Genomic DNA, 12,775 nt, shown 5'->3' with positions numbered 1-12,775 from the left:
ACACATTAAAGAATCTACCTAAATGACATGGAAATGTATGTAAAAGTATAATTTATTGAACACCAGCTATGTCCCAGCATAGGGATGGGCATATATATACAAAACTGCTAAGCCTCATACCAGCCTTGCAGGGTGGTATTTTTTGAGTTTATTTTTTTTTAGTGATCTCTGCACCCAACATGGGGCTCAAACCCATGACCCCGAGATCAGGCATCTCACACTCTTTGGACTGAGCCGGCCACGTGCCCAGGGGAGATGCTATTTATCCCTGGTTTAGATTTGAGGAGACTGCAGCTTATACAAGGTTAAATAAATTACCCAAAATACAGCTGGTAAGTCACAGAACCTCGGTCTAATGTCTTGGAGTCCTGCGCATTTCCTGGAGTCTTAACACGGAAACTCATATATCTAAATCAACAAATGACTATAATGTAGCATTATACATACTCAGTACTTTATCAAGTGAGCCTTCAAATCATAACTTTGCTTTTCTGTTGTCAGCTCTTAACCTGGTTAGTCTCAGTTCTGTTGCCATTGGACTTGGCTCAGTAAATGAATAAATGAATGGATTTTCAACCTTTCCATCTCTTCATCTTCCTTCCAGCCTTCTGAGGGTGCTTCTTTACCTGCTACCGCTCTGTTTTATAGCCCTCATGTCAAACATACAGAAGACTATAAAGGCAAAGAGAATGTTTCATTTTAAGTGTCCAAGTCTTTGTGACCAGCCAATGAAGCTTATGTGTGCCTGTTCATAGATGCAGATTTTTAAGTAAATTCTGCACCCAGCGCGGGGCTCAAACTCAGAACCCTGAGATGAAGAGTCGCAAGCTCTCCCGACTGAGCCAGCGAGGTGCTCAGACCACTCACCGTTTAAAGGCAGGGGCTGCGGTGGTGTAAAGGGTGTCCGCACCACCCCGTGCGCCTCTGCACATACCACCCGCTTGATCTCACACGTACTCCCTCACTTGCAGGGAAGGGAATAGGTACCAAGAAGGGAAACGGCAGACCAGAAATTTTTGTTTGCAGAATTAAAACTGCCCACCAAATGAACTGCTCTATTTTTACAGCTACACAGCCTCCACTGGTGACTTTCAAAATGCAAAACATACTACTAGGTTTATATTTATGTGCTCGACTGGTTTGCAAAACACGCATTTGATTCCCCCCGCCCACACACACACACCAATTCTAGGCAGTAGGCATGGGGCCAAGGCACCAGGCCGCTTAGTGACGGAGCTCTCAGCTTCTCACCCTTGCTACCTTCCACGTTTGTTGTTTTTTAAAGTGTTTTCTCTTTCCTTATAAGCTCAACATTACAAAGATGTTTTTTAAAAGAAAAATGTTAAGACTTTATTCAAGATAGGTATCAGGCATTATAACAAAACAGCAGAACTTCAACCTTTGGAATACTGTAATTTTACACCCCTTTGACGCACAGTCCAGTATACTATTTTATTACAGATCATTCTATAGCGACTACAGGACTAAACTAGGGAAAGTGCACAGTCACCATCGGAAGGTCAGCTCTCTGAGTGTGCTGTTGGAGAAGGAAGCACATCCCTTGCCATGTCACATACTGTGCAAGGTGAGGACTGGGGAGATACTCAGCTGTGACCATTGTGGACGAGCACTGGGAGCACAAACACGCAGACAGTTTACTGTAGAGAACACATTTCAGAGGCCGGTGAAGTGAGCAAGCTATTCACACAAAGCTGGGAGGGATTACGACGAAGCTCTCCGGGGTCTAAGTACACCCCCGCGTCTCACCTCCTCAGAAACAGGTGCCCAAAGGCAAATAACTAAAAGTTATTCCATGAAAATGACAGACTTTCGAGCTAGCATTTTGTAAACAGCCTGTGTCTGTAAATCAGCAAATTAAAAATGTGCGGTGATATCCTCTAGACAGAACAGCACACCACTCTATGTACACTGGGCATTCACATTTTATGTCAGTCCATACACAAATATACAGCTCGTGGGATAAGTAAACACATTTTGCCAGAAATATGACAGCTGCTCTCATTTGTACAGTGAGTGTTTTTAAGAGAGAAAACAACTCCCTAATCAACACTTGAAGGAAAAATAGTTACATTTACATTAAGACAGCAGTTTGGATACCTTTGTATTTTTTTAAATCTTGAAGGAGAAGTAATACAGCGTGTCTGAGAGTAGAGTGCTTCAAACTTGGTTTTGGCATAGTTGAGTGCAAACTCGGTAGCTTGTACTTGTTAAAACTTTACATTGTAAAATGGTGAAAACATAGGTTGTTCACGAAGGATCTCTGCTGCTAAAGGCATTTAATATTTTGGCAAAAAAAAATTTGCTAAAAAGCTGCTGAAGTGAAGCTGTTTCTGATAATTCTGGGTACTCCCAACTAACAGGTAAATACATTTAAAGCATATATTTTTCCTCTGGAACTATTCAGTGAGCTTGAAGAAACAGATGTTGTCTTCCCTAAAGGGTTTAGGTATTGGTGGGTGTGGGGCACGGACAATGAAGAGCCCTCTGAACCACGAATTTGCTTTTCCTAAATCCTGTTGTAAATTACAAAGTCACCTTCGGGGGATTTGTGGGAAGAAGGGATTTAAATATGCGTATCTGGCAACAATCAACTTCAGGAAAAACCTTTCTCGGCGGCAAAGGTCCAGTCAGTGTGTCATCAGCAAAGACTACTGATGCGCGTTCACGTCGCTCAGTAATGCAAACAGTCTTTAACCGGGCTGTCTACAGCTGGTTGACAGTAAGTTCTATGTGGTACGTAACACTAATTCTCTAGTCTTCAGGGCATATCTATGAGCAAACACAATCCGAGTATTATACGTGCCTGGGTTGTGACCACTGCATGCATTACACTGAAAGAAAACACCAACTCTAAGCACAACTATACAAGTCCTACATTTAGGCTCAGCTCTCCAAGGCTCGAGGAGATACCTCGGGCCAAAATGCTACCTAAACCAGACTGTCCTTTTCTGATAAAGTTCTCAGTCTAAGTAGAGAGTCCCCTCAGATAGTGCTCTATTCTACTAAGCGATCCCGGCTTGCATAAGACGTCCAGTAAGACATGGAGTGCCCATGAGTGTGCGACTTCTCTCGCTCACATTCTGCACAAGCCAGGAAGGGAACAGAGGGTGTGAGCCCCGGCCACCCAGGGAGCTGAGCAGCAAGTCAGTCCATAAAGATCTCAACCTCTGAAACCTTTCTAGAACCCAGCATTTTGATAGGTGTCTCAGATGTATTTGATGGCATATCTGAAACATAGTTTTGGGTTTGGTTTGGGTTGGGTGGACTGGTTGGCTTTTGCTTGGTGTTCTCTTAATCAAGGTGCTCAGATTGTAGGCTCCTCTCCCTGGGGAAATAAGTCACAGAACTGTAACTATGAAGCAGAAACAGTCATTCGTCCAGCACTTTTGGAACACTCAAAATGATTCCTCTCAGCAGGCCTGTGAGTTCACATCCCCAGGAAGCTTTACCAAGGGTGAGCCACCTGCCTAAGGCTTTGGTGAATCCCTTGGAAAGACTCAGAAGCTCTTAATCCAGAATCCAGGGGGAGACCAGCTTCCTGTGGTTTCTCTCATTCTGGGCTGCTCCCCTGGCCTCATCACACTCCTCTCTGTCATTACAATATTGTCTCTTCGTGCTAAGCATCTCTGGTGTTTGGACTAAACATCTGTCTGAAGAAGATGGACCGTCGTCCTGCAGGAAAAGGGATGTTCTACCGGAGTTGTATTTAGAAGTTTTAGAAGCACACCTGAGACATTCTCTAGAATCAAAATAATTTTTTACATATCTCGCAGTTTTCTTACATATCAGAACCTCTGGCAGCCCTTGCGAGTCCATCAGATTAAGCCAAAAGCCATAAATATGTACATCACAGTCCAAAGTATTAGTACCAAGAACAACAACAACAAAGTTTAAAAAAATTGCTTAGTTTGCATTTACAGGACTAAAAACGAAGTATGCAACACAAAATTACAAATGTACATCTCAGCAGTGTGAGGGTGATCTCTTGTTCTAAAAATACTGCTGACAATCCAGTTGTGGAAAATCACTAACCTCAGACTTAAAGGTCACCCCCCCCCCACTACCATTCCCTTTGGCCTCTCCCCAGCAACATAAAGAAAATAAAAATCTTCGAAGTGCGAGAGGGAAAAGGCTGCGTCTGTGAGGCCGCACGCTCTAAGCACGCCAGCTTGCGGGTTTCTATGCTATTAGTGACTAGCTCTTTAAGGCAGAGAAGAAACATTCTGTGGGTCCGGTGCTGTGGGCTCATCTCACTCACGTGGTTTCGGTGGCTGAGGATGAGGTACTTTTCTTCCTAAAGCGGGGTCGAAGAACTCTAGGCGGTGCCTGGCAGAGAAAACAGAAAAAGGCATCCCTCAATTCGGCGTATGCGTGGAACCTTGTGAGGCGGGCACCGGTGTGGGTTCGTGCGGAAAGACACAGCTCCGTTGGCCACACGCACATGTGTGTGAGGCGGCCGGCTGGGAATCAGGGTCACATCCCAAGCATCCCGCGGTGAGCCAACTGAGAAGGCAGGCGCCCCCACCCCTCTTCATACTCTCCTAAGTCCCTGCGTCTCCCAAGCAAATGGTTGCACAGAAGGACGACACACCTTTGTTTCCGCCTCGGGAGCAAAATGATCCCAACAAGTGACTCAGCACAGAGAAATGCCTCCCCATCTCTCCCCTTGTCTTTGTTACTTCCTTTGGAAACCAGCCTTGTGTTTCCAGGTACGGGCGTAAAATTTCCATCACCAAGTTCCCAGTCCTCTTTCCGGATGTGAAATCCTTAAATGCACAGCAAGCCACACAGCAAAGGGAAACACTGTCCTTAAGGATAAAGGGTTCCACCTCATCTCCCCTACAAATGGCTGTCAAGGGGGGAGCCTTCCTTCCATGGAACACACAAATCACAGAAGTTACTCATACAATGAAAGAAAAGCAAATTTTTGTCCCGGCATAGCACTCAAGGCCAGGGGCGGGGAGGGGGGGCAGTAACACAACTGACCCCTAGCTACCCTCAACCCCTGTCTCTGTCCACTTCTCTCTACTAACTTATTTTTCTATGGCACCCTTCTACACCTCTATTCTTTCTGACCTGAAGCCCTCCCCCACCCCCGTCTTGCCATTTATAGTCCTCTTTAGGACCCAGCTCAAAAATCACTCCTGAGCCCCTCTCCCCACAGCCCAGACACACACACCCAGGGTCACTTTCTTTGTTCTCCTAGTGTTCTGCACACAGGAGGACATCAGGGGACTCTGCGCCCGTGGCAGAGCGTGCTTGCTCTGTCTCTGTCTCCCCCTCCTCACTGTGAACTTTCCAGGGGCAGGCCCACCTTCACCATTTCCCAGGAAGTAACTCAGTGCCTGGAAGGCACACAGAAGGGAGGGAGGGAGAAAGGGGAGAACAAAGCAGAAAATAGAAAACTCTGGCCTTCCACATCCAGAGTCCTCAGGACACCTTTCTGACTAGGAAATGTTTACCAGCCACATCTGGACACAGAGTAAAAGAAGAATCAGAGAAACCTAACTTTTAGTTACCTGTCTCGGGCTATTTAAAGCAAACAGTAAAGCCGCTTGTACAGCTTTAACAAAACAAAACCAAAATGGCACAAACCCTCAGATCCTACAATGTTTGGGGCCCCCTCCTTGGGAGAGCTGAGCCCCTCCCCCCATCATGGGGCTGCCCAGGCTGTGATAGACTGCCTGAGCAGAGACCAAACCAAGAACATCTTTTACCAATACCTCTAACTGTAAAACTGACCCATGTGTGCCCCACTGTGGAAAGGAATCTGGTGAACTCCTGTCTGCCCACTGCTAATAACCACAGTCCTAGTCGGAAAGGGGTCGATAGGCCAAGGTGCTTGAGTAGGGGAACATTTCAGTGCATTCCCTCATCTAAGTCTCACAGGGGTCCCTACACTGAGGACAGGGTGACTCCCAGCTTGCCTCAGATGGACTCTCAGGCCACAGTATTCAGTAGGTGGGGCCTAGGAGAGGAGACGTGAGGGGCAGAGAAGACCTGGGAGTCCCCAGTTCTGCCAGCCACGCCAGCCACGTACCTGGGCCCAGGGCTGGGGACTCCCTATCCACATCACAAAGCAAGGCCCCTGAGGCTCTAGGCTTGGCCCTCCTGCTGCCAACTCTATCCACATCCACAACTGGCCACGGTACATCTATCAAGTATATTTGGTTTGGGTCCTTTTAGAGGGCTGTGCCCTTTCAATAACATTCTATCGGTATCCGCTTTGTACCAGGCACTGCTGCTGTGTCTTGGAGATACAGTGATGAACAGCTTCATTTATAGAAATGTGTCAAATAACATGTTTTCTTCCCCTAAAACACACATTTGGGTTGCTTTTCATTCACCTATCATCTTAGGTTAGTGGTTGCTGATTTTTAAATTTTATTTTAGGCCCTATCTCACCTCTCCTATTTCTAAATAAAATGAGCGGAGTCTTTTTTGCCCTTTGGCAAGTATCTGGATGCTACCTAGTCGTTCGTCCTGTTTGTTTGATGGAGAGAGATCTTTCTACCCCAGGCACTCGAGAGATGCCAGGGACCCCAAGAGCTGCCATTCCCAGGACCCCCAGATCTCAAACACACGCTCCAACCCGCAGCCGCAGACACCGTGTACCTCCAGGGGGAACTCCGTCTTCCGAAGCGACTTATACTTGTACATGAAATCCAGCAGATCTTCCTCCTCCTCGTCCGAAAATGCCAGTGGGTTTTGGACCTGGTGGGGCTCCCAAGCCTTCACACCACCCTCATTCACATCTCCCTCAACCACTTAATGTCCATTTACAATCTACACGAGGGAGACAAAGTACAGCAGGGAGGGATCAGCGTAGAAAGGAGCAAAGAAGGGCGGGCAAGGGCAAGGTTAGGCACACGGCACAACAAGCCTGTTAGGACAGCCGAGGTCCCGGTGTCTGAAGAAGCAGCCAGCATCCTCTGGGCCTCCGTGCAGGGCAGTCCTGGGCTGTGGGGGTGCCACTGGAAACCAGCAGGCACTGCGCACAGGAACACGCAGGGCTCCAGAGCCTACTGATAAGCTACCAAGGGAGATGGGGGCACCACCGCCCCAGGAGAAGGAGGACTCTGCCTTAACTGAGAGGTGTCAAACCCTGGGGCTGAGACCTGTGATGCCACACCAAAGAATGCTCAGGGAAAGCGTCGCCTCTAGAATGAGTAACTGCACTGAATTCAGAGGGGCCTCGCCGCTTCCTCTCTTCCGCAGACAAGCTGTGCGGACAATGCATAACATTTGCATATTCAGCTCCAAGCCTTTGAGACAGGATGTCAAGTGCTAAGAAGCCTGAGGAGAGAACCTTAAGCAAAGTTACGTGGATTTTCATTTCAAAGGCCAAGTCCCAGAGAAGCAAGGAAGCCTAGTGGAGAGAGAACCTCGGAATATCCTTCCCCCCAGATGACAGCAAGATTCCTGCTTTAGTCTACCTTAATTAAGTCCACAGGAGAAACTCCAGAATTAATTCATGTCGTTGAATGCACAGTATTTTTTAAAACGTTCAAAGTTTAAGCATATCCATGTCATCTAGCCAGGTGATCCTATTTCAGTCAAGATATAAAATACCTCCTGCACATGCCCAGCTTATCTGACACTCAAAGAGCTAGCTCTCTATGTTTCATATATTGCTTTTACCTAGAATCACAGACTGTAGATGTAAGAGCCCTCAGATCATCTGGTCAACCACTGCAAGGCCTGCAGAAAGAAAACAGAACTCCTTCTGGAACACCCTGCTACTGCTCCTAAAAACACAGTGATGTGTTTCCTCCATCAACAGGGACTCGCTAGACTGTAACGCAGCAGCCAACTTAACCAGGTGTGGGGTAAGCAAAACCAAGAACAGACCCTAATCTTGAGCAGCTTTTCCAGGTACTGCTGCTATACTTCCCAACAGCCAGCAGGAGGCAGCACGAGAGCTAGGCTGTCTTCACTGGGAGTTGCAAAGCAGACTTGCAGGCTGGGAATGGCCTGCTCTGACAGTGAGAGCCTTGGTAAGGGCCAAGACTTAGATCACTAATCTTGCTTTGATTTTTTTGCTCTGTGCATCCCCCCACCTGGGGGGTAGAGTAGGTGGGTTTAGGTTATCCTGGGGTCCCGTCCTAGGTGGAATCCTGACATCATCTGAGAGCTTAGTTCTCATCTTAAGTCAGACCTTCACACCGTCCACAGAGAAATTCCTTCTGGACACAGATACCTCTTGCCTGACAGGAGGAAAAAGAAACAGACCTACCTAGAGCCAAAAGGCCTCAGACTAGAGCAGAAACCACAGAAGCAGCCTGGCGAGCTCCGCCCCAGCATGAAACTGCATCCTGGGAGCGGGCTTGGGGACTGTTTGAGTCTGCGCCTCTGTTCCCTCCAAATCTCGGTCCAGGGCTTTTCTTGTGCCATTACTATCCACTCCTTAATACTCCGATCACTCCCAGAGACGACCTTTGGGGGTAGTGACTCTCATGCAAGTTCATGGCCCCAGCCACCACCTTCAAACCTCAGATGACAGCAGCCAAGGCCTTGAACTCGCAGAGATGCCACCCTAGTGCCCAAGGCTGGGTGGCCTTTAGGAAAGTGCAGGAGTCCTTGCTGCCTGCCACAGCCTAGGCTGACACTCTGTATTAGCAAATGTGTCAGCAGGACTAAGTAGGCTGGCGGGCAGCTCCACCTCTTCTCTCTGTGGGGAGAGCAAGGAGGAATAAACTGGCCGAGTCTCAGAGCCCTTGGAGGCCTGAGTAGATGCGTCTGCACCAAGCCCGAGGCCTTCCCCCTCCCCTCCCCTCCCCCAGTGCCAAATAACCCCCAGGTTAGCAAACACATCCCACACAGCACACGTTAGTGGGAGCCATTAATGGAAGTCAGCAAACGTGGTGAAGAAGAGCACGCCCGTCTGGAACACTTACATCCGCGTCCCCGACAGCCACCGAGGAGAAAGAAAACAATATCCTGTTAGGGAAAGGGTCTTCGGAGATGAAGCGCACACACGTGTGAGCGTGCGTGCATACGCACAGGTGCACGCACAGACGTACACCCCCTCCCTTCTCACGCTCGAAACCTCGGACAGCTCCCGCCGCCGCCCGGAGGAAACACGCAGCCCAGGCCACACTCAAAGCCAATGCAATGCTCTCTCTCTCTCTTTCAATGGGGGAGTAAAAGGCATGACTTTGCTTTTTAAAATGATGTCCCACACACTTGATTTTTTTTTAAAGAAAAAAGTACATCTCTATGACTAATTCTGAGCAGTCATACAGACTTGAGGTCTACATTACATCAAGGCAGGTAGAGAGAAGAGGAAGGAGAAAGAACAGCCAGGCAGGAAGGAGAGGTAATAATAGTAATAGTAATAATAATAATAATAATAATAATAATAATAATAATAATGATAATAGAAAGAGACCCCTTCCAGAAACAGCAGGGAATCGACTGACAGAAGGGAAGGAATGGAGCCGAAGTGGGGAGAGAATGTTCTTCTGGGGTCTGAGATGCAAAGATGAAAATCATCTCAAGGGACCAGGAGGGGCCCTCTGACCAAAGCATCTGTGACCCCCTGAAATCCTCTCCCATGGCATCACTGGCCAGAGCTAGCCTCCAGCTCCCCAACACCATCTGCTGACGCTCCACAGCCTGCACCCTTCACTTGAAGAGATGACCGCGCTTTAGGAAGAGGGGACTGAGGCCTGGAGAGTTCAGGGACTTTCCCACCAGCACAAAGGGACCTGGTGTAGACAAACCTGGTTCCTTGCATGCAGACCTTAGGGAGACTGGAGGTGTGGGGAGAACTCTGGGGCACTGAGTGTCAGAAGGCCCGAGAGAGAGAGGGCTGGGGCAAAGACTCCCAGATCACAGCTGAGCAGAGTCATCGCAGCCCGAGGCCCCACCCAGCCCGGCCTGCTACCCAGTCCCCAACATCCCCATCCCCGCAGGGCCTGCAGAGAGCAGACTGGACTAAATCCCTGCAGTCAACCGCAGTTCTGTTTCAATGCTCTGGGAGTGCAGCCTCTGATTTGGAAACCATCAGCGGTCACAAAGGGTGAGGGCTTCCCAGACAACAGCACAGAGCAGTCCCCTGAAGAAGGAATGCAGGACAAGGCAGCTTTCTTCTCCCTGGTCCCCCAAGGGGTAATATCCCAGAATTAGAGGCTTTCAGAATGGCTCACGGAATTTACAAACTCAAAATTGGTGAATAGTTGGAAATAACCACAGTCGCCTGAGGTTGCTGGGACCTCGAGGTTGTTTCCCATGAACCAGTGCGTCCACCAGGTCCAAGGAGTGCCTCTAGCACTGCTATGCAGCCCCTGCATTCCTTTCTTCCTTTTTAAAACTGAGATATAATTGACATATAACAAGTTAGTTTTAAGTGTGCAACATCATCATTCGAGATATATATATATATAAAGCTGTTTCTGATGTGGACTGGGAGGCGTCTGAGGCACACAGAGCTGGCCAGAGTGAGCCCCCAGGGAGGACACTGGTCTCCACTGTCCCCCTGCTCAGAACTCTTTTGACTGTCACTTCACATTGGGCTTATGGTCTCCAAAACCCCTAGGTCTTATACAGACTTTCAAAAGCCTTAGAGAAGTCTTACAAATGAAGAAATGAAGGGAAAACAGGACACTTCTTAAAATACAGCTCATGCCCTCTGTTCTCACCACTGTAGGAGGGCCGGCCACGCCTCAGCACCCCAGTGCCGGGAGCACAGGCAGTAGGGGGACTGTGCCTGCCTCCTCCTCTCACGCCAGCCAGCAGCTGCAGGTGGGGTGGCCTTTTGCCTTGGAGCCAAAGGCAACTCCTCCATGGGGGGGCGCCTTCCATGGCGGGTGAAAGGGGAGCTGAGTCAGGCCAGAGCTACCTCCAGTCCCTCATGCGTCTAGTCAAGGTTAGGGAAACAGCAGGAGCAGGTCAGGAGAGAACATGGTCAACCGCAGCGTGACCATGGCTGCATCAAGCCATCACTCACGCACAGGGAGGGCAGGAGCAGGAGTCCCCGGGCCCCTCCCTGCTCCCTGAGGTTTCCTGGCTGCTCGGGGCTGTAACAAAAAGCCTTTTCACAACCACGCAGTGAGGCGGGGAAGTGGGATCTTCAGGTCTATTTTAAGATGAGGAAATCGAGGCTCAGCGTGGTTAGGCGGGTCACGCACAGTTACGTAGCTAGTAAGTGGCAAAGCAGGACCAGGGCTCCCTTGGCTGCACCTGGACCCAAGCCCCTGGAACTACGGGGCTCTGTCACTTCAGAGGACCTGGGTAAGTTCCTGTGTCCTCATCGCCAGAGCACCAGGAAATATGACCCGGTGGTGGTTTTAAAATATCTCCTCACGTTCTTTGATGCGTCTCCCTTCAAGAGGTGGAGATTAGTTCCCCTCCCCTTGAGTGTGGGCTCGATCTCATGACTCCCTTCCAAGAAAGAGAAGAAGGCAGAGGTGGGGGTGTGTGACTTCCACACACTGTGGCTTCCCGCGTGTCCTCTCTCTACTGGGTCACTCCACTCTGGGGGAAGCCAGCCGCCACGTTGTAAGGACGCTCGAGCAGCCCCAGAGAGACGTGTGGTAAGGACCTGAGCCTGCAGCCAGGAGCTACGAGACGGCCCTCTTAGAAGTGGATCCTCAAGGCTCAGTCAAGCCTTCGGATGACTACAGCCCGGGCTGACATCTTGACTACAACGCTTAATAGACCCCGACCCAGAACCGCCTAGTTAAGCAGCTCCTGAATTCGTAGGCTGCAGATTCTGTAAGATAACACAGGCTTGTCATTTTAGGGAGTTCACCTCCTGATTCCTCCCCACAGACTATGCAGCTGAAAGGGAGCCCCACGCTCAGGCGCCAGCTTCTGGTTAGAACCTCCTCCCGAGCGAGCGTCCAGCGCGCTGCACGGAGGCTGGCTGCGTACTCACCTTTCCGGGTCCTGCACGTGGAGCAGCAGGTACACACTGTGGGGATGGGGGACACCATCAGTGATACCCCCCACTCGACAGGAACCAGCCCCAGTGAGGTGTGGGGATTCCGGTGGGTTCAATATAGGGGTCCCGGGAATGTGGGTCTCTGTAGAGACACCAAGGTGGGGGAGGAGAGCATTCCAGATTCGGCTTCCTCTCAGGTGCTAGAAAATGCCCTTGCCTGGCCCACAGAGGTCAGTCCTTATGTCCTCGAAGAAATAATTCTCACCGCACCTGCCCACACAGCCCTCCTCTCGGCGCCTTCCAGTTCAGAACGACCTCCAGGAAACCTTCTCAGACTGACCGATGACCCTCCAGAGTGCTTAGTGCTTAGTGTCAGTCATCTGGCTGTCGCCTTGCGAACTCCACTGGTCTAGGTGCACATCTGGGCCTTGGTATACAGTAGGTGCCTACTAAATACATGCTGACTGTCTCCAAATTCATGGAAGGCAAGGATCATTCTTTTAACACCCTCTGTACACTTCCTGGGATTCAACGCCAAGCTTTCAATAAAGGGTGTCTAACACAATTCTGTAGGGAGGGCAATGTGTTCCTGGAAAGTCCATATTGTTATTTTATACCATGGGCATGTCTTTTTATTTTACATACACTGTTACATAATATCTCACTCTGCTTTGTCCTTTTCTCACTAGGCATCAGGTTTTGGAGATCTGCCTGGATGTGCCTTGAGACCACTGCCTCCCACGGCTGCAGACAACTCCATGGGGTCCAGCCGCTGCCTCTTACCTGTCTGCTGCCAAGCTGCCTTCAACAGCGGCCACCTGTCCGGGGTTTGCAAATTCTCTTGTTTGCTCTCCTCCCAACCCTAAG

The 12,775-nt window shown here is 49.5% G+C and overlaps 1 protein-coding gene across 2 annotated transcripts in view; it reads right to left on the bottom strand.

Moving 5' to 3' along the window:
- Positions 1 to 1,329: 1,329 nt before the first annotated feature.
- REEP1 (receptor accessory protein 1) overlaps positions 1,330 to 12,775 on the bottom strand; it is a 96,860-nt gene continuing 85,414 nt past the window's right edge. Inside the window, exons 7-9 of one of the 2 annotated variants that reach the window (XM_040623228.1) lie at positions 11,903 to 11,938; positions 6,637 to 6,788; positions 1,330 to 4,347 (exon numbers count right to left, since the gene is read on the bottom strand). In XM_040623228.1, coding sequence (XP_040479162.1) covers positions 4,276 to 4,347; positions 6,637 to 6,788; positions 11,903 to 11,938 — 260 coding nt within the window. In that variant the 3' untranslated portion in view covers positions 1,330 to 4,275. The remainder of the gene's footprint in view (positions 4,348 to 6,636; positions 6,789 to 11,902; positions 11,939 to 12,775) is intronic. The other variant, XM_040623227.1, reaches the window with a different exon arrangement.

Source organism: Ursus maritimus, unplaced genomic scaffold (assembly GCF_017311325.1).
Source record: "Ursus maritimus isolate PB19 unplaced genomic scaffold, ASM1731132v1 scaffold_6, whole genome shotgun sequence".
NCBI classification, from domain to species: Eukaryota; Metazoa; Chordata; class Mammalia; order Carnivora; family Ursidae; genus Ursus; species Ursus maritimus.
Note: the sequence above shows the minus strand (reverse complement) of the source record. Positions and strands in the feature narration are given on the sequence as shown.